Here is a 22,253-nt window from a genome sequence, read left to right as displayed (position 1 = left end):
CACTTCACATCCTTACAGGATTTTTTTAAGTACTGGAATTTTTTGTAACAAACACAATGACCAATTTCTGAGCCAAGCTGCCACAAATAATGTACATGGTTTTCTTTCCATAATGACAAGTAACGGATCAATATTGGTCAGGTCACTTGGATGTTCCTTTGCTTTTCAAAATATTACCAAATTATTTTGATATTTTGTTGTCCTCAAGAAAACAGTGTGAGCTTTGGCTTAATCTCGCCTCTGACAGACATCACCTCAGCAGCTCCACTAAAGTGTCACTTAAGTTTTTGTACAAATCTATGGAGTGAAGCATCTGAGTGAAGCTCAAGAGTGCTTTTGTACTGAACCATTCTATTGTATAAACACGTCAGGTAGGACTAATCACTGAACTAGAGTCTGAGAATCTGCACTGATTCATCTGTCTGGAACCTCACCACAAGTTCATTGTCACGGTGCGGTTGAGAGTGAACGATGTAGCTTAGCAAGTCACAAAACTTATTTCACAACATGAAGACAAATGTATATTTTCAGCTGGCTGTGCTCATGTCGCCTGGTGTGAAACAGTCGGAGCATATGCCTGAGAGAAGCCTCCAGATCAGCAGCGGGATCAGCCTGAAACAGCAAGGAACTGGCAGTCTGAATTTGGACATAATCCACAATGGGTCGACACTGGTGCAGAAGGCGAATGATTAAAAATCTATGTTGAAGGAAGTATTTTCATACATTAAATCATTAATAATTTCAGAGGTGAAAGTTAGGTATAGAGCATTCGGGAAAGTAGGCAAATGGAAAATCAAGTTACTGTTGGATGTCTCACAGAATGTAGTGAATTTTTTTAACATCTGCAAAATGAAGGTTCAACTTTTTTATGGTACAATTTTTAAAATAAAAACGTGAGCAAAGTTGGCCACATCTAAACACCGTAGATAAATCGGTGATATTCGAAGTTTATCCTTCCTTGAACATTGAAGATTTGCATTACCAGTTACAGGTGCGAATGGTGACATGATGTGCACCAGGGAATGTTTCATGAAAGCTTTTAATAACTTAAGTCACATGAATGAATTAAATATTTTTACATATTTAACATGCTTAAGTCCCATTCTGTTAAATAATTCTCACCTTCAGAACATATTGCTATAGAAACATAAATATGGTATTGCTCAGGGAAAGTTAGACAAGGAAGTCAGGCATGTTTTACCACTTAATGCATAATGAATTATCCTTCTGTTGTGATGGAACAATATTCTTTAAGTTCAGTGACATTTATTGCTCTTCTGACTGCAGGTGAAAAGCAGGGTAATATGTCTGGTTTTCATCTTGTGTTGGAGGTATTTTTGCAAATCTGACATTTTCCTACTGGTGGAAGAGTTTCTGCTTCCTTTCAATTTTTAACAGGAGGAGGAACATCGTCTGATTCCACCTTTGCCTCACCTCAAATGCTACTGGATGCTTTAGCTGTTTTGTTGGCTTTAGACATGACTACCAACCCTAGATGCTATCCTATACATTCTCTCCCAAATTATTTAAAAGTCATGAGAGTGTTTAAATCTCCTTCCAAAACCTGTCTCCCTTTGTCTCTCTCTTTCTTCTCATTAGAGTGGAGTGCATACTGTTGTTGTGTCCTTGTGGCAAGACACTTCACCCACCTTTGCCTGTGTGTAAATGTAATGTAATTATGTGAAGCACTTTGGGGTCAATGCAAGTTGACTAAAAATGTGCTATATAAATAAGATTAAAAAAAAAAAAGGTCATACAGACACACACCGCGATGAACAGGCGGCTAGCACAGTGTAACACGACGGCGCCGGGAGCCCACGGCTCCCTGGGGGGAGACCGCTTTTCGGGGCTTCTGCGGCGGCGACTTCTCCCGCCCGAGTTGCGGGGTCAAAGAGCTCCTGGAGCGGGGCCTGACACCACTGCCCCGCGCGGCTGGAATGGCCGCGGACTCTGCGAGCGCACACCGGGGGCTCCAACATCAAGACCCGGTGTGCGACCTCGCACCACCCGGCGTGGCTTTAATGGCCGCGGGACAATTGCCATCGCCAGCCGGGGGCTATGACTTTGACTCTGACATCGGGGGGGGGGGGGGGGGGGGAGAGTGCAGTGGAGAGAGAAGTTTATTTGGCCTTCCATCACAGCTATGTGATGGATGTTTATGTTAAATGTAATTATGTTGTGTCTGGGGTCTATTTGTGTGTAATGTACGGCTGCAGAAACGGCATTTCGTTTGGACCTCCAGGGGTCCAAATGACAATTAAATTGACTCTTGACTCTTGTATGGTAAGTCCTTTAAAGGGGGGGGGGAGAATGAGGGACAAGGAATGGAGACACTTTTAAGACACGGCTGTGAAGATTGGCGGGCATTTAACATTACTGGTCGGTTATCCTTGGTTCTGAAAACTCGTGCTTACGTTTTTTTTCCCTAATGAGCCAATAAAAATGAATTTTTCAGCAAAGGTGATTAACTAAAACTACCTACAACTACCTCGACTACCCATAACTACATGGCGACCCCACTACAACTGCACCTACGACTACAGGATTATCGATTTTTGGGCCCAGAAAAATTTTCAACATATTGAAAAATTTGCGGCGACCTAGTTCCCAGAATGTGGGAACTACTCGCGACCATGAAGGAGACTCACCAGAGACCACCTGTGAACATGTGGCGAGCTTAGAGTCTCATCCACTCGCCTAAAAAAGTTGCCTAAGTGGGACAGGCCCTTAACTCAGCGGGATAGGCAGCATTTCTGGAGAGAAGGAATGGGTGACATTTCGGCTAGGAGAATTATCCAAGCAGAATCCTTTTTGGGCAACTAGATTATGATTTGTTAGAATTATACTGTTGCAGTAAAATATTTGTAGGTGCACTATATAAAGATAAACTTCAATGATGTTTATCGTAAGCTAATTTACTAAAAATTACTGAGGTTTGCATTTAAATTTTTGTCAATTGAATATTAAAGTGGAATCCCAGCCAAATTGTATCACTGAAAACCAAGCGTATGTCTTGCTGATGGAAAGACCTAGTCATGCAGATTGTGGATTAATTAGTTCATGTAATTTTCAAAACTTAACATAACACAAACCACCAACATTAAATTTGTTTGGGGTATGCAGTAAGTGAACAGCTTTAATAAAATTATTTATGCTAGTTTATGCAATTAGGAGTTTTAAGAATTTTATATGCCATGACATATGATGACAAAGGTATTTAGTAATCACTTATTTATCCATTATGTCCCAAACAAGTATTGTTTTATATTTAAGCAGAACCAAGTAAACCCCCTGCTGTTAACAAAGACATTTGTTTCACAGCCTGCAGGGAATATTGAAACAGTAGGGGGCAGCAGGATTGTGAATGACAAAATAACACTTCTACCAACATTGATTTGTTTTTCTCTATGGGCCTCTATTTCTGCTCTTGAATTCCTACAATGAATTTACTCTATTTAAAAAGTACTTTAAATTTGTGATTTTCATTTGTTTGTAAATAAGAAGTCTGGTGTTTAAAAGTAATATCTGAGATGACATTGAAACAAAGTGCTGGAGGAACTCAGTGGGTAGGACAGCATCTGTGCCTGATTGTACAGACAACCAGCAAAATGCCAAGCCACCAGACCCTTACCTATAGATGCTGCCTGACCCACTTATTTCCTTCAGCACTGTTTTTTGCTCTAGATTCCAGCATCTACAGTTTTGCCCGAGATGACATTCTTGGTTATGCACTTCTATCAAAATAATAATGACATTTGTCAACAAATCAAGCTATTGCTTTATAGTATGACAAATTTGAAACCACTTAATCTAATGGTATGTTTGCTCACGATAGTTGCATATTCTTTTGATTCACTTTTTTCTTTTATTATCTTTCCTCTCAATATATCTCTGAACTCTTTCACTCCATAGATAATATTGACAGTAGTTACAGGATGATAGATTGCATTGTTAGAAATATCACTGAAAATCTCGTGAAATAATCTTTGAGGATGTTTTGTTAATTTGTATGATATAGACGTACTTACATTTGTCTTTATTTCTGCAGTGCATCAGAGGAAGAAAAGCATCGTTGGAGGAACTGCAAACTGTTCATTCGGAGCAGCACGCATTATTGTATGGCACTAATCCATTGAACAGACAGAAGCTAGACAGTAAGAAGCTACTAGGTAATGTATAGTTCAGTCCTCTTTACGTTTTGATGTCGTTCCAGAAATAGCTATTGTTTCTATCCATGGGAATGATGTTAGCTTAGTATGCACTGAAATAAGTGATGAATTCCAAGCACTTTATCTTTCTTTTACAGTGAGTTTACAGGGATTAACAATATTTTTATATTTAATAAATTTTATACTTCCCCTGTTTTGTTTTAAAGTTAGAGTTACTTACAGAAAATGGGGGTACATTTTATGCATGTTGTATTGTCTGTATTTATTTTAAATGTAATTCAGCTGGAATTTAATCCTTGTTCTTTAACATGCCAGTAAATCCAGAACCTAACTCTCTCAGGCTATGGGCAAGTTTCAGTTGAAATATATGCAAATATTATTGAAAATAATGCTTATATGTTAGAGCTCATAATTTATTTGAAAATGTTTTAGATTTTTAAATTTAGATTCTAAATATTACTTTCCCATTTTTCTTTTCATTATAATTTTCTTACTGGATCATGCTCTTACTATTTCAACTTTGATTTTGCGTTCTTATTTCTTTAAAAAGTTAAGAACACTTCTTCCATTTTCGTAATAGATCAAATGAAAAAGATAGTTTTATTGATTTTCTAAAACAAATTGACTTCTTAATCAACCAAAAACCAATGGGAAATAAAGATTGATCTGGCTGCAGGGTTGGCAACATATCAGTAAAGATGTCTTTGATTCTGGAATGACACAGCCAAATGTTACTTTACTTTAGAGATACATTGCGGAAACAGGCCCTTCAGCCCACCGAGTCTGCGCCGAACAACGATCGACCTGTACACTAGCACTATCCTACACACTAGTGACAATTTTATAAGCTTACCAAAGTCAATTAACCTACCTATCTGTATGTCTTTGGAGTGTGGGAGAAAACTGGAGAAACCAGAGAAACCCCACATGATCACAGGGAGAACGAGCAAACTCCGTACAGACAGCACCCGTGGTCAGGGTCTATCCGGGGTCTCAGGTGCTATAAGGCATGTCAGGGTCTCAGGCGCTATAAGACTGTGCCGCCCTATAAATACACTGTAGGACGCAAACCCTCAGTCATTTTCTTAAATTCCATGTGCTGAATTTATTGGCTTTGTCAACACATGATTATTTTAACCCATACATAAGCTGTTTCAATAAATAAACGCCCCTTGATGGACTCTTCTACTATTTCATTTGAGGCAGAGGTTGTTATAAAAAGATATAAGATGGCGCATACCTGCGGGGACAATTTGCGAACAGCACAAAGATAAACAGTAAGATGCAGCATTTATGAATTCACCTGCATCAGGAAATCCACTAGAATCAACGCCGTAAGTAGCGAGCTGCTAATGCATTTAAATGCATTAGCGCTAGTGAGAACTCCCGATGTTAGCGCCGGTAAGGAAATCCCCGGTCAGAGGGGATTCCCCAACCTCGCAGAGGAGCGCAGGCACAGCAAGAACCTTACCTGCAAACATCCGGGAGGCCTTCAGGGAGTCCGGAATTGAAGCCGTCGGGCAGGATCCCCCAGCAGCAACGGAGCTGGAGGTGCCGACTGTATGGGAATTCGCGATCTCGGGATTCCCCGACCTCGCGGAGACCCGTAAGTACTGTACCTGTAAAGAGCGAGGAGGGCTCCATGCAGTAAGGAAACGTGGCCGTCGGGCAGGGCTCCAGGTCAGACTGAAGCGGAGGGGACTTCGGCCCCCTCTCCCTACTATCCTGCTGGCCAACGTACAGTCACTAGAAAATAAAGTGGAGGACTTAAGGGCATGGCTGCTTTATCAAAGGGAGCTGAGGGAATGCTCTGTGTTCTGTTTCACAGAGACATGGCTCACCCCCAGCCCCCCAGACTCAGTGATCTAGCCTGAAGGGTTCTCCATCCACCGTATGGACCGTACACAGGCATCTGGGAAAGGGAGAGGAGGGGGCGTCTGCCTCATGGTCAACTCTGCGTGGTGCTCAGATGTGGCAGTCCTGTCCAACTCCTGCTCTCCACACCTCGAACATCTGGCGGTGAAGTGCTGCCTCTTCTACCTTCCAAGGGAATTCACCTCCATAATCCTGACTGCGGTCTACATCCCACCCCAGGCAGATGTCCGCCTGGCACTGGAGGAGCTGCACGCCGTGGTCAATAAACACCCCGAGGCATTTACCATCATAGCCGGGGACTTCAATAAAGCAAACCTCAAGAAATCGCTCCCTAACTTCCACCAACATGTCTCCTGCTGCACCATAGGATCAAACACCCTCGACCACTGCTACACCACCATCAAGGATGCCTATCGCTCTATCCCTCGCCCTCACTTCGGTAAATCCGACCATACAGCGGTGCTGCTGCTTCCTGCCTACAGGCAGCAATTGAAGAGCACACCCCCAGAGGTGAGTGAGGACTGTAAAGAGCTGGTCGAGGGGGGTGCAGAGGAACAACTGCAGGACTGTTTGGAGTCTGTAGACTGGGCAATTTTCAGGGACTCGGCAACGGACCTGAACGAATATGCCACAGTCGTTACAGACTTCATAAAGATATGTGTGGAGGACTGCATCCCTACAAAAACCATCCGAGTGTTTCCCAATCAGAAGCCTTGGATTAACTCTGAGATCCGCACTCTTCTGAAGACCAGACACCGGGCATTCATGTCTGATGATATAGTGGTCTACAAGAAGTCCAGATACGACCTCGGTAAGGCCATCAAAAAGGCCAAAAGGGACTTCTGCTCCAATCTGGATGATGAGACAGATGTTCGGCAGCTGTGGCGGGGCCTGAATGCAATCATTTCCTATAAGGCAAAATCAGGAGGCAGCTCGAATGTCGGCGAAACATCACTCCCTGACGAGCTCAATGCGTTTTACGCACGGTTTGATAGGGTGCCTTCCCTATTGATGTGCCTTCCCGAGCCCTCATTCGCTCTGATGGTATTTCAGTCTCAGTCACAGAGGCCGACGTCAAAAAATCCTTCAGAGGGGTGAACCCACGAAAAGCGCCTGGACCTGATGGTATACCCGGTCGTGTTCTAAAAACCTGTGCGGACCAACTGGCTGGAGTTTTTACGGACATTTTCAACCTCTCACTTCTGAGGTCTGAGGTTCCCACCTGCTTTAAAAGGGCATCAATTATACCGGTGCCCAAGAAGAACAAGGTGACGTGCCTCAACGACTATCGACCAGTGGCACTAACGTCGGTGATGATGATGTGCTTTGAGAGGTTGATCATGGCGCAAATCAACTCCTACCTCGACAAAAACCTGGACCCACTGCAGTTCACTTACCGCCAGAACAGATCAACGGTGAATGCGATCTCGTTGGCTCTCCGCTCCGCTCTGGACCACTTGTATAACAAAAACTCATATGTCAGGCTGTTATTCATTGAATAAAGCTTGGCATTTAATACAATCATCCTCTCCAAGCTGGTTACCTATCTCTCAGATCTGGGTTTCTGTGCATCCCTCTGCAATTGGATCCTCGACTTTCTCATTCACAGACCACAGACTGTTCGTATTGGTGGAAATGTGTCAGCCTCGATAACAATCAGCACGGGAGCACCTCAAGACTGCGTGCTCAGCCCCCTGCTGTACTCTATACTCATGACTACGTAGCCGGTCATAGTGCGAACTTCATCATCAAGTTCGCTGACAACACCACTGTTGTGGGACGTATCAGTGATGGGGATGAGTCGGAGGATAGAAGATAGATCGACCGACCGATCGACCAAATGGTGCCAGCACAATAACCTGGCCCTCAACACCAGCAAAACCAAGGAACTGATTGTGGACTTTGGAAGGGGTAGGATGGGGACCCACAGTCCCGTTTATATCAACGGGTCGATGGTGGAGAGGGTCAAGAGCTTCTAATTCCTGGGCGTGCATATTTCTGAAGATCTCTCCTGGTCCGAAAACACTGATGCAATTATAATGAAAGCACATCAGCGCCTCTACTTCCTGAGACGATTACGGAGAGTCGGTATGTCTAGGGTCTAGGAGGACTCTCTCTAACTTCTACAGGTGCACATAGAGAGCATGCTGACCAGTTGCATCGTGGCTTGGTTCGGCAACTTGAGCGCCCAGGAGCGGAAAAGACTACAAAAAGTAGTAAACACTGCCCAGTCCATCATCGGCTCTGACCTCTCTACCATCAAGGGGATCTATCACAGTCGCTGCCTCAAAAAGGCTGGCAGCATCATCAAGGACCCATACCACCCTGGCCACACACTCGTCTCCCTGTTACCTTCAGGTAGAAGGTACATGAGCTTGAGGACTGCAACGTCCAGGGTCAGGAATAGCTCTTCCCCACAGCCATCAGGCTATTCAACTCAACTGAAACAAAACTCTGAACATTAATAGTCCATTATCTGTTTATTTGCACTTAATCTGTTTTATTTATTCATGTGTATATATATATTTATATAATGGTATATGGACACACTGATCTGTTCTGTATTCATGCCTACTATATTATGTTGTGCTGAAGCAAAGCAAGAATGTCATTGTCCTATCTGGGACATATGACAATAAACTCTCTTGAATATTGGGCACAAAATATGTGGTAGACAAAAATGCTGGAGAAACTCAGCGGGTGAGGCAGCATCTAAGGAGCGAAGGAAATAGGCAACGTTTCGGATCGAAACCTTTCTTCAGACACAAAATATGTGTTGTCCTGTCTATATGTTGGCCTCGTTCTATCACTTTGCACCCATTCTCTGTGAGCAATGTACAATTGTAAGGACCCATGCTGGTTGACTTTGTCATTGTTACTAAATCAGTTGCTGTAATTCCAATCTTTTAGATGTTTTTAATGATGGAAAAGTAGTTTATTTCAAAAATGTTGCTGCTTCCAAAATTGACATTTCCCCAGGAAGGAGGAAGCATTTGAAGGGAAAATATTTAGGATTAAACAGGGGTCAAATTCAAGTTATTATTTATAAAATATTTAATGTGATTAGGAAGTGAGGATAGAAATAAAGATTGGTGTTATTTTATAGTTAGTTTTTATAAAATATATAGTTTATTTCCATTTTAGTTATTCCTAATATTTAAATACCTGTACTTGTATATCAATTTCACATCATGCCAGCTGAATATAGTTTGGGATTTTTGCTTCGGAGTGATTCACCGAATCAGAGTTCTCAAAAAAGTATTTTCTAAATCATATTTGTATTAGCTTGATAAAGCATTTTAAATGTCAAAAGTTGTTAATGGCAAAAAAGGGGTGCATTTTATTTTCAAGATTAGCTGGTATTTAAGCTTCATTTCACTCAAGCGAAGTGTAATGTGGGAATGTGAGCATTTTAGCTTGTTCAGCATGATAGATTTCTGCTCTCATTCTTGGACTGATCAATTTTGTGTTTATTTATTGCATTTGCTTTTCTTTTGTTTCAGTAGTGTCATAACTGTGATTGTCAGCTTTTTTTTAAACCATCAAACTTCTTTCATTTTGCTTGTTTTTATTAAACTCTGAAATCTGTTTTAAAACAGCCGTCTCCTTACCTTAATTTCCTCTATCTAGTTCCTTCTCTCTGCTGATCACTATCTCCTTTTCCCCTTTGTCGTCGATGTGAATTAGAAGTAAGCCACTGTATGATTGCATTCCACAAACATTTGCTTCCAATAAGACTCTATTTTTAGTGGGTAGAAATCACAAACAGTTGTCTGGCTTGAAAACAATGTTTGCTAGTTTAAAATAAAATGCTGCCTGCATTCACATGCACATTGTGGTGCAATGTTTGTATTCAGAAATGTGTGTCAGGATATGTTTGCAAGGAGGTTACACAAAAAAGCTGGAGAAACTCAGCGGGTGCAGCAGCATCTATGGAGCGAAGGAAATAGGCAACGTTTCGGGCCGAAACCCTTCTTCAGACTGATCGGGGGCGGGGGGGGGGTGGGGGGGGACAAGAAAGGGAAAAGGAGGAGTAGCCAGAAGGCTGGGGGATGGGAGGAGAGCGTACAGTTGGAGGGCAGGAGGGATCACAGATGGGGGACAGTTAGAGAGGAGGTTGTGAAACTGTCTCCGGAGAGAAGAGGAGAACTTCTTCAAGGTGGGCATATCTTGAAGAGATAACGCAGTAGAGTATACACAGTGTTTAAGAGGGAACTGCAGATGCTGGAGAATCGAAGGTTACACAAAAAAGCTGGAGAAACTCAGCGGGTGCAGCAGCATCTATGGAGCGAAGGAAATAGGCAACGTTTCGGGCCGAAACCCTTCTTCAGACTGATCGGGGGCGGGGGTGGGTGGGGACAAGAAAGGGAAAAGGAGGAGTAGCCAGAAGGCTGGGGGATGGGAGGAGACAGCGTACAGTTGGAGGGCAGGAGGGATCACAGATGGGGGACAGTTAGAGAGGAGGTTGTGAAACTGTCTCCGGAGAGAAGAGGAGAACTTCTTCAAGGTGGGCATATCTTGAAGAGATAACGCAGTAGAGTATACACAGTGTTTAAGAGGGAACTGCAGATGCTGGAATGAGTGGGATGGAAACCAAGGAACTGTTTTCACAAATTTGCCTATATTACTTACGGGTTGAACAGAGAAAGAGGAAAACCAAGTGGAGTCATCAATATGTTTAAAATAGAGGCAGGCTTGGAATTGGGATGCACTTTCAAAATTCAGAAGTTTATTTTATTTTTGTGTTTTTTTTATCTCATCGGCTACCCAAAGTGCTTTTCTTAAAAGTATGGCAATGTTATATTGTTCACTCATTCCCACTGGAGACTGATGAGACAAAGACAAGTTTCTTTCTGTTTGGATGTTCAGAGTTGCTACAATTAGATGGGTTTAATCACTGAGGTCTGACCTAGATTCCACTCAATGTCACAAGGCTAAAAATCCAGTGTGGTCCTTATTCTATTCCAGTACACTACAGCAGAATATATATTGCCGAGCTACATGTTAATATTTATATGCTAGTTCATGAATACTATTTTAATACAGATCATTCTTTATAAAGAGAATGTATTACCCCTTAAGCATTAGGTTGGTGACGCCTCTCAAGTAGTGATAGTTGAGTTGAGTAACCATAGTTTAGCAAGTAAAGTTAGTACTCCATTGAGCTCTGATCATTTTATATAGAAGACCAGAATTGTTGGATGGTTTAACTGTGTTACACATTCAACGGTGTTGCAGCCTAACACAATAGACAGAAATGTCTACAAAGCAACCCACTGCCTGCACTTGTCAGGTATCCACCTGTTGAACCTGTTCTTCCCACACTTGGGTTCTTGCTGGTTGACTAGCTTTGAGACAAAGGCCAAACCAGTTGTCAAACAGCTTGAATTTGAGTGAACTATTAAAAAACAAAGGTACTATTAAATTGAAAACCTTAAGAAATACTTAAAACACAAGAAACTAATGCAAATAAAAACGTGTAAATTACCATTCGATCTTACCTGTTTCCTTTGCAACATTTCTTCTCCATTGAAATGATCAATGAACTTGCACCAGGTCTAATCTCCAATAACAGAGCACAATTGCAATTCGACATTAATTTGCTGTGCAAAAGACTGAGACTTATGCATTCCTGTACAATTAAAATAGGAGTTCTGTGCATAGTTGCTATCTTTATCAATATCATTTCATAGACAACAAAAGAAACAGGAGACACAAGATGCTGAAATCTTGAGCAAAAACTAAAGTGCTGGAGGAATTCAGCAGGGCAGGCAGCATCTGTGGGGGGAAATGGACAGACATTGTTTCGGGTCGGAACCTTTCTTCAAGACTGGAATAGAGGGGAGATAGCTGATAGAAAGAGATATGGGGAAGGAGTGGAGAAAGAGCTGGCAAGTGATAGGTGGATCCAGGTAAGGAGGTATGCGACTCAGGTGGAGGAGTGGAGGCTGGAGATGGTCACAAAGGCTAGAAGTGATAAGGACTGCAGATGGTGGAATCTGAGAAGAAAGGAAGTGCGAGGAGTGGCATGTAGAACCAGAAGGAGGGAAGGTGGGTAGAGGAGAATAATTGTGGGAGGGACAGGAGGAGAAATAGTGCACCTGTAAGACAATAGGGATGGGTGATCATCAGATGGAGTAGGGGAAAGGAACTGGGTGATGCGGGAGAAAGTGAAGTGGAAAGAAAGCTGTGTGAGAGAGAACCTGATAGATCAGAAAGGAGTGGGGAAGGATACCAGGGACTGGAGAATTCAATGTTAATACAATTGGGATGCAGGCAACTGCTGCATGAACAGCTACTGAATGTAGTGTTTTGGGAGGCTTGTTCATTCTCATTTTTCTGAAAATTCCTGCTGAATAAAACCTATAGCTGCAAACACAGCTTGCTTTGCTGATGTCTGTACCTGCCAGCTGATAAAATGTTAATTATTGTTGTTAAATATGCTTGGAAAAATGAAGTTTAGGAATCAGTGCAGTGTTAAAAAATGTACAGTCTAATGTTGCAAATTCAGGGTTCCTGGACCAGTTGTTGAAACTTTTAGAACACAGTACTGTTTTCTATTAAATCCATTATAGTTTTCATCTTCCTGCCCTACCTCCATTGGGATGCTTGCATCCTGTAATGACAGAATTTTACATTTTTTTAAATGGAGATTTAATTAATTTCAAAGAAAAGTTGTTTGTTATTTCAATTTTGGCAAAATCATACTTTAATGATTCATTTTTCCGATGATTATTTGTCGTACGTTTATAGCTTTCAAATATTCAGATGGTCATAACCATGGCTTTTCCCTAATTGGTAGTTAACACGAGAGACAGGGGACCTCAGAGACCATACAGCTGCTGGCATTGCAATCTTATTTGCTTGAATTACGGGTATACATTATAAAAACATGCACTGTAGTTTTTCAATAAATTAGGTTGTCCCTGTTGTGGTTTACCCAAGAAAAATACTTTGTTCCTTGTTCTTGTGTTTGAAGTCAGAATCTCCTACTTTACATAATCATCCATTAATTTCCACAGTTACTTTATTTTCGTATATTATTGAAGTTTCCAGCTTTGCAGTTTTGTCAGCAAACAACAATTGGCTTTCAGTCATTAAAATCAAAACATTTTTGAAAGAATAAAAATTGCTCAAACTATTCGTATTCAGCTATTAAACTCTGAGGAACTGTTGCCTTTTGCATTGGCCCTGGAGGCCAGTGAGGGGGTGAACACAGCATTAGCGGGGAAATACACCTTGCAGACGCTCATTTGTACTTGCAATATTCACTCTCAAGTTGTGATTCTAACTTTGTTACAAACATTATGATTTATACTGATACTGTTACCCAAATGCTGTTTTTCAATATTATTCCACAGGTTCCATCACTCCAATGTTTGTTATGCTTCCTTGTGGCGGACTTGGAGTAAGTCTTTTCTCTCTTTTATAAAGTGTAAATAATGTCTTGTTTGGTCTTTCCATTTCAGCAGCAACATAAATTGTTGCTTTGACTTCTACTCAGCAGATAATTGAGAACAGATGTCCCCATAAAGAGGAATTCAAGGTTTGCTGAACTAGACATGTTGGCTAAACCACAACTGCAGTATGTGTGATATTATTCAGGGAACAGATTCAGGAAAATTGAATGATGGCTAAGAAAAAATCTATTATCTCACCTTCAAACAGGTGACAGAGCAGGTGGATGTGGATTCACTCTGTCATAGCCCTGTTTCTAACAACAAAAGTTTTGGCTTCCCCATATAAAATAATTGTCTGGTGAAGTAGTATCTTTCCACAGGATGGAGGGAGGTTTGTACTTCAGAAACAAACCTTTACATGTTTATACTGGCCTCTGTGATGTTTGGCACAAGGATCGTTAATCTCTTTTTTTGCCAATTTCTCCTCACCCATGATTTTTTGTAAGTATTGATCATAATAGGGCATAGTTCACTACCATCCTCAATAATTCACTTCATTATTCATTACACGTGCATGGCGGTATTAGCTGTCATGTTGTTGAAAGCTCAGTTAACCCAACACTGAGCTAACCATCCACATGAATTGCATATCAGGAATAGGAACACTGCTTTTCTCTCTGAACCAGAGCCACTGAAGACAGTTGTATACCATTTCCCAGGTTGAGAAAAGTTAGCATAGATATGGGAATCATACGAGTGAACCTTATGATGTATACAGTTCAGCTGCATGATGTATAAACATACTGAGACATTAGAGATGCAATATAGAGAGTCTTAACATAAATAAATCTTTCAACATTTCATTTTTATCTTTGCGGTAAACTAAATAACTGTTGCTCTACAAGTTGATGTGCTTAGTGAGAATAAACTACAGTGTGTATTCCCTTGTGAGCACTTACAAACATAGCTTGCTGTAATATTCTGATTGTAAATGAAATGCTGTTATTTTCTGTTAAATGTTTTTAACAATAGTGATTATTTTTTGTGCTCCCTTCTTTTATTCTTTGCTGGAATTAAAAAGTAATTATTTATAAATGTTTTAATTATATGAAATGTTTAACTGAATCATGCATACAAGTCTTGTATGTGTTCCATGGCAGTAGTCTATCTGGAGTCTGATTGAATATGCTCAGAAAGCACATTTATTAAAATTATTACTTTTTAATTATTCCTATAAACCATTTGACTCCTTGCCATTAATAAAAGTGAATGACATTGAGGGTTAGCCATGATCTTATTAACTGGTGGAGTGCACTCAGGGGACTGATGGCCTAGGTCTGCTCCAATTTCTCATGCAGTCTTCATACAAACACTGTTTATTTGACACATCTGGCAGTTTTGTAAGACAAGCAATTTGGGACAGCTCTTTCTTTCTGAACTGAGTTGTTTGTAAAAGAGCAGAGCATTGAGTGGTGATAGAATGCCAACTTGTCACCACAGTGTGAGCATTCCAGAGACAGTGTTCATTATTCTGTCAATCTGCTCAATAAACAAGAGAATTAAGTGAGACAAAAAAAAACAGCTTGAACAACATGTGTCTTCGTATGTGTGTAAATGGAAAGAGTCCAGTATGTCATTTTATGTTGATTAGTTTACTCACACAGAGATACATTGGTGGATTTACTTTATCTTTAGTATCTACATGGCGAGAGGTTTTGACTTTTGTTTCGAAAAACATTCTTTTCATTTTTTTTATTTTAAGGCAAAGGAAATACAATTCAATTTACTATAATGTAGGTATTTTACCGGAGAATATTTGATTGGAATGGAGTAAGCAAATATGAAATACCGGAGCAAGAGCAGGCTTCCCAGCTCCTCAAGCATGCTCCACAAATCTGAAGTGTAAGAAAGAACTGCAGATGCTGGTTTAAATCGAAGGTAGATGCAAAATGCTGGAGTAACTCAGTGGGACAGGCAGCATCTCTGGAGGGAAAGGATTCTCTAGAGCGAGAATTCCTTCTCTCCAGAGATGCTGCCTGGCCCGCTGAGTTACTTCAGCATTTTGCGTCTACTTACAGATCTGATCATGGCTAATCAGCTCCCCCTGCTCTTGGCTAAACACCTCCCCCTGCTCTTGTACCCTCTCGCCCTCGCCCTCGCCCCCCTCCCCCCAATCTTATCCTGCACACCTCTCATCTTCCTTCCCCTGCTACCTGCATTTAAAAAGCAGATTTTTTTCAAATAGGTTTTTTAAGAAAAATAACCAGCATTTTATGTATGCACCCCTGATTATACAGTTAGTGGAGGAATTGGTTCTTCTGTTTTGATACTCAGGTGGACAGTGACACGATTTGGAATGAGATCCATTCGTCCAGTGCTGCACGTTTAGCAGTGGGATCTGTGATTGAACTTGTTTTCAAAGTGGCAACTAAGGAATTGAAGGTGAGGTTTCATAACAATAATTGTTAAAAGGAAGGAAATTTCAATGTTGTAGATAAATTTATCATAAGTTTGCACCAGTCTGGGTTGAGTGATATCACAATTCTCCATCTGAATCTGGAAGGTACAGTGTTAAACATCAACTCTATGGACATATGCATGTAATCCAGGCTGATACTCAAGTGCAGTAATGCAGAAGTGCTGCACTGTCAGAAGGACTACCTTTAGATGAGATGTCAGATCTAAGTCCAGTCTACTCCCTTGTGCGATTAATATGTGACTCATGATAGTAGAGCAATGTGGTCGATACATTGGCACAGCGGTAGAGTTGCTATCTTACAATGCCAGAGACCCGGGTTCGATCCTGACTGCTGGTGCTGTCTGTACGGAGTTTGTACATTCTGCCTGTGACTCCATGGACTTTCTCTGGGTGCTCCATTTTCCTCCCACATTCCAAAGACGTGCACATTTGTAGGTAAATTGGCTTCTGTAATTTGCACCTCGTGTGTAGGATAGAACTAGGGTGATTGCAGGTCGGCACGGACCTGGTGAGCCGAAGGGCCTGTTTCAACGTTGTATCTCTAAACTAAACAATGTTAATCCCTCAACTCATACCTGAATGTTAATTACAATTCTATTTCCAACCTATTGCAAGATGTAAATTAGTTGTTATGTTTCTTGAAATACAAAAATGACCACTATTTCAGGATTGACTATGGTTGTAAAAGATGCTATATCTATTCAAGTTCATCCACTTCTGAGCAGGTTCTCCAGGCATCAGAAAAATAAATTGGGATTGTCACAGACTGGTTTTGGTCCAAGTTTACACAATAAATGAATTAACATGCATTTCCGTGACATTTTTCTTGTTCATTGGATATTCCAAATAAGATATAGTCTATTATATATGTTTGAAATTGTTATTTTAGATGGAGAATTTCAGAAACATACTGCAGAGAAGGAGTCTTAGGCCTGTGATGACCCTTTAAATAAGCAATTATGCAATATTTTTCATAATTGCAGCTTCCATCAGTTTCCTATCCTATACATTTTTTTCACCATGTCTCTGTACATCTTTGCTCAATTACCTTAAATTTATTATGTTTGCTCACAGTCCCATTCCGGTGGAAATTTATTTTCTCAACATGCCTCATTTCAAACTATTAGGAATACATTGCATTTGTCAGAATAGAAAAAGTGTTTACAAGAAATATTTACGTTGACTTTTATTTATGCTCATTTTCAAAATTAAATTTGCCTGTTCATGATTTGAATTTGCACTCTGGATTGTACTCCAGGCCTTTAGATTTCTATTCCAGGTTATACACCACTGCAAAACTTTATCTGTGACTTATTTTTATTGCAGCATAAATTCATTATGCTGCAATATATTCTTATTCCGACTGTTTTACTATCAACTTTTATTTTTAAATATAAGCTCACAGATGTTTATAAATGCTCTGAAGCACAATGCCAGTTCAGATTTGTATTTACATCGTCATTGATACTTTTGAATATGTGATATAACAAAAAAGATTTTTGAGAGGGTTTGGTAAATTGTTTTTATTTTGGCAGGTTTTTCCTTCTTGAATAACTTAGCAATTTATCTGTAACCTGAGTGTAACCTGAACACCACTGGCCCTCCATATATCGCCTAAAGGCACTTCGTTCTGTGCAACCGTGTGCAATAAGCAGTGGCTGACTGTTCACCAGCAGACTGCCAGGCATCCCAGACCAACCAATCCAATGTCATCCATTCCTCCTTCATCAGTCTGAAGAAGGGTTTCGGCCCAAAACGTTGCATATTTCCTTCGCTCCATAGATGCTGCTGCACCCGCTGAGTTTCTCCAGCTTTTTTGTGTACCTTCATCCATTCCTCATATCAGTGCTTGGCTACTTTCGGCAGAGTCACTGGATAACCATCGGAAAAGGATCTCTGATTGTTTTTCTATCCTTTAAGCTCCAAATGCGAATCATATAGCCCTTGCATTCTTCCAATTGAAGTCAGCTAATACAGCAGTAACTAGAATCTGTATTGCAAACGTCTAATCTATGGCATCACCTTAATTACAACATCTGTTCTCAAATAAGTTATTTGATTAACAGCAGAATTGTTATGCAAATTTCAGTAAAAGTATAGAAACTGCACATGTGTCAACATAAGTCGCACTGTATATGTAGTTATATAAATCATGGTATTTTGCAGAATGGATTTGCGATTGTGAGGCCACCTGGTCACCATGCAGAGGAGAGTACACCAATGTAAGTAACTATTTCCATCCTCATAAGTAAAACATAACTCTTAGTACTTACAAAAGAGTCACCTGCTGGTTTTCTGGAGGAGTTTGTGTGTAATTGGCAACATATGAGGTTCAGAACAAAAACTGGTGAAAATTTGTCCCTACTGTGCTTTTTCCTCTGATGATAAATGAGTGTAGGAATGCAGACGATCGGAATCATGAACATTCCTCATATCATGCTTGGTACTTCGGCAGACTGGATAACCATCGAAAAGGATCTCTGGATTGTGTTTTCTATCCAGCTCGGAAATGCGCTATACAGAGTTAAGCTCCAACCGTCTATTAACCATTTCCCTTTTTTTTAAACATCCCCTTTCCCAATTCTTGTACCTCTAGGGGATTCTGCTACTTCAATTCTGTGGCCATCGCTACTAAGCTCCTACAACAGAGGTTGAATGTCAGCAATATCCTTATTGTGGACTGGGTGAGTGAATCACATCAAAACAAGGCTTAAAATAAGGGACATATTATTCATATTCTGCTTCCCAGTCCCCCGTGCACTGTTCGACCACCACACTTGTTTTTAGTGTCTTACCTATAGACTCAGGTTCTCATCCAGATAATCAACTAACATTTGATGTATTTTAATATATTATTCACTATTCATTGTACAAATTGATTTTTTTGTTTGAATTAGTATATATTATAATTGATAATTGAATTAAGCATGGAAAAGTTCCACCGTAATTTAACTTCTTGTTCAATATAACACGAATGAAGGAAAGACTAAGTCAGTAAAAATGGGCAGCAATAGAGGAGAATAAACGTGTTTGAAAGTCAGGACCTATCTATACTATGTACTAGCAGCCAGTCACACTGGTGGCTGCAGTGGGATTTGTAGTTGTGCCTTGGTTAAAGATGTTAGAACTATTACAGATGAAAGCGATGTGTGAAGCAGGGGTGGAAAGGAGCCAGTTGATAAAAGACTATCAAATGATATTTCTGTGAACATTTATTTGATTTACTTGATCTAGAGGTTTGTTTTAAAGAAATGGGTTAATTATTAGATACAGGTAAAATGAAATGAGTCAATTATTTTTCTGCTGCATAGTGGATGGTTTTCTAACAACACATTTAACCTATTGATGAGAGAACCTGCTTATTTTTACCCAGTGAATGAACTTAAGCTAGAGGGAAGAATGTTTATAGACAATAGGTGCAGGAGTAGGCCATTTGGCCCTTTGAGCCAGCACCGCCATTCAATGTGACCATGGCTGATCATCCCCCGTTCCTGCCTTCTCCCCATATCCCCTGACCCCGCTATTTTTAAGAGCCCTGTCTAGCTCTCTTTTGAAAGCATCCAGAGAACCTGCCTCCACCACTCTCTGAGGCAGAGAATTCCACAGACTCACCACTCTCTGTGAGAAAAAATGTTTCCTCGTCTCCGTTCTAAATGGCTTACTCATTATTCTTAAACTGTGGCCCCTGGTTCTGGACACCCCCAACATCGGGAACATGTTTCCTGCCTCTAGCGTGTCCAAGCCCTTAACAATCTTATATGTTTCAATGAGGTCCCCTCTCATCCTTCTAAACTCCAGAGTGTACCAGCCCAGCTGCTCCATTCTCTCAGCATATGACAGTCTCACCATCCCGGGAATTAACCTTGTAAACCTACGCTGCACTCCATCAATAGCAAAAATGTCCTTCCTCAAATTAGGGGACCAAAACTGCACACAATACTCCAGGTGTGGTCTCACTAGGGCTCTGTACAACTGCAGAAGGATCTCTTTGCTCCTATATTCGATTCCTCTTGTTATAACGGCCAACATGCCATTAGCTTCTTCACTGCCTGCTGTACCTGCATGCTTACTTTCATAGACTGATGTACAATGACCCCCAGATCCCGTTGTACTTCCCCTTTTAGGGGGAAACCGTTTTCAGTCACTTACCTCGACGAAGATGCGACTTTTCTCCTTGTCACATCTTCGCCCTCCTCGCAGCCTAACAACTGGTTTGGACCGGCCTATCCAGACCAGAGACCGGCCCAGAGCTTCAGCGGCAGGCGCGGCGCAAACTTACTATCGTGGAGCCTGGGATCCTTTGCCGAGGGTTGCCAGTGTTGGAGCTCCGACCGCAGCGGTCTTTGGAGCTTCTAGCCGCGGGCGAGGCGCGGACTTACCATCGCGGAGCCTGGGATCCCTTGCCGGGGATCGCCAGAAGAAGTGCTCCGACCGCTGACCCGTGGTCTTTAACATCGTGAAGCGACGGTCTCCGGGAAAAAGCTGCCGATTCGGGAACTCCAAGCCGGCGGAGTGTGTTCTGATCTGTTCCGACATCAGAGTTTCGATCATCCCGACGAGAGGGCTTAGACATCGGGGCGTCCATAGTGGCGACTGCGGAGGGTTCAAGGCCCCGACCACGGGTGAACAAAGAAGGAAGATTGACTGAACTTTATTGCCTTCCATCACAGTGAGGAATGTTGATTCCACTGTGATGGATGTTTATGTTAAACTCTATCGTGTATTATGTTCTTTTTTCTTGTATGGCTGTTTGATAACTCAAATATCACTTTACGTTAATTGGTGCATGTCACAATAAATGTAAACTTGAACTTGAACAGTAATTAACACTAAATCGACAGACAGTGTAAATGATTGGAGAAATTATGAAATCAGTATCTTGTAAAGTATCTGTACATTCATAATGCTGGCTACGGGTGCCTTCTGTACAGAGTTTGTACGTTCTCCCCGTGACCGCATGGGTTTTCCCCGGTGCTCCGGTTTCCTCCCACAATCCAAAGACGTATAGGTATGTAGGTTGATTGGCTTTGGTAAAGATTGTAAATTGTCCCTAGTGTGTAGGAGGATAATGTTAATGAATGGGGCTCGCTGGTCGGCACGGACACGGTGGGCCGATGGGACCTATTTCCACGCTATTTCTCCAAACTAAACTAAACTAAATAAATGAAGCAGCCTGAAACCATTTATGGTTATTATTCTGGTCCTGTATTAAGACAAAGTCTAAATCTCTGCCTCTACAACACAACAATTAAATCTGCTGTTTGATATGTGTTAATAGGATGTTCATCATGGTAATGGCACCCAGCAGGCATTCTACAACGACCCCAACGTGTTGTACATTTCTCTGCATCGCTATGATGATGGCAACTTCTTCCCAGGCAGTGGAGCCCCAGATGAGGCAAGTAAATTAACTAATGGTTGTTCAAAGAATGTTGTTCTCACTTGTCATAAACACACAATCTGGAAGTCATTAATGTTGCCTCATAATGCCAGATAATTAAAATGCTTCATAATGAAATGATGGTGAAAATATATCACTTATTTTATGTTTTGCATCAAAAATAACTACACCTTTCTCAATACAAATTTTACATAATTTCTACAAGTAAAATATATGATACTGATAGGTTTAAAACACAAGATTATGTTTAAATCAAGTATGTGTGCTCTTTATGGATGAATTATTGCATAGTACGAATTAATACAAAATTTGACAGATATACAAAAGTCGATTATGTAATTATGATTAATAATGTAATTTAAAATCAAAAATTAGTTTTTAAGATTAAGGTGTTTAAATCGTCTTCATTCTGGCTTTTAGGTTGGGACGGGTGCAGGCGTTGGATTTAATCTCAATATAGCTTGGACTGGTGGTTTGGATCCACCAATGGGTGATGCTGAATATATGGCTGCATTTAGGTAAGACTTAAGGATGTTCAGTGACAGTAAAAGTTGTTATCTGCATTGCCAATGCATTCTATTAATAGGGAATATTTTTTAAGCACCTTTAAATGAATTTGCTCCTTTTTTTCTCACACTCAAAAACCAAGAGTCATGGGGTCAGTCGTTCAGTGGTCTCAGTGTTGATTTGTAAAAGCCATTCTTAGATACTGCAATACCAAAGTGATATAGTTGTACCTTAGACTCTTAAATCAAATGGCCAACTCTATTATGTCTGAAGCAGGGCCTCGACCCGAAACGTCACCCATTCCTTCTTTCCAGAGATACTGCCTGTCCCGCTGAGTTACTCCAGCTTTTTGTGTCTATCTTTGGTTTAAACCAGCATCTGCAGTTCCTTCTTACACACCATTATTCTAATTCCGGGTTCCT

At 40.9% G+C, this 22,253-nt stretch overlaps 1 protein-coding gene across 8 annotated transcripts in view; it reads left to right on the top strand.

The window, feature by feature from the left end:
- Nucleotides 1-22,253, top strand: part of hdac4 (histone deacetylase 4) — a 356,629-nt gene that overhangs the window by 305,332 nt on the left and 29,044 nt on the right. For all 8 annotated transcript variants that reach the window (XM_055638510.1, XM_055638508.1, XM_055638509.1 and 5 more), the window contains 7 exons: nucleotides 4,049-4,169; nucleotides 13,406-13,452; nucleotides 15,779-15,886; nucleotides 18,090-18,145; nucleotides 18,520-18,607; nucleotides 21,202-21,321; nucleotides 21,745-21,842. In XM_055638510.1, coding sequence (XP_055494485.1) covers nucleotides 4,049-4,169; nucleotides 13,406-13,452; nucleotides 15,779-15,886; nucleotides 18,090-18,145; nucleotides 18,520-18,607; nucleotides 21,202-21,321; nucleotides 21,745-21,842 — 638 coding nt within the window. The remainder of the gene's footprint in view (nucleotides 1-4,048; nucleotides 4,170-13,405; nucleotides 13,453-15,778; nucleotides 15,887-18,089; nucleotides 18,146-18,519; nucleotides 18,608-21,201; nucleotides 21,322-21,744; nucleotides 21,843-22,253) is intronic.

The sequence above is a fragment of the Leucoraja erinacea genome, chromosome 7, assembly GCF_028641065.1.
Source record: "Leucoraja erinacea ecotype New England chromosome 7, Leri_hhj_1, whole genome shotgun sequence".
NCBI lineage: Eukaryota > Metazoa > Chordata > Chondrichthyes > Rajiformes > Rajidae > Leucoraja > Leucoraja erinaceus.
The sequence above is the reverse complement of the archived record's forward strand: the minus strand, read 5'-3'. Positions and strand labels throughout refer to the sequence as shown.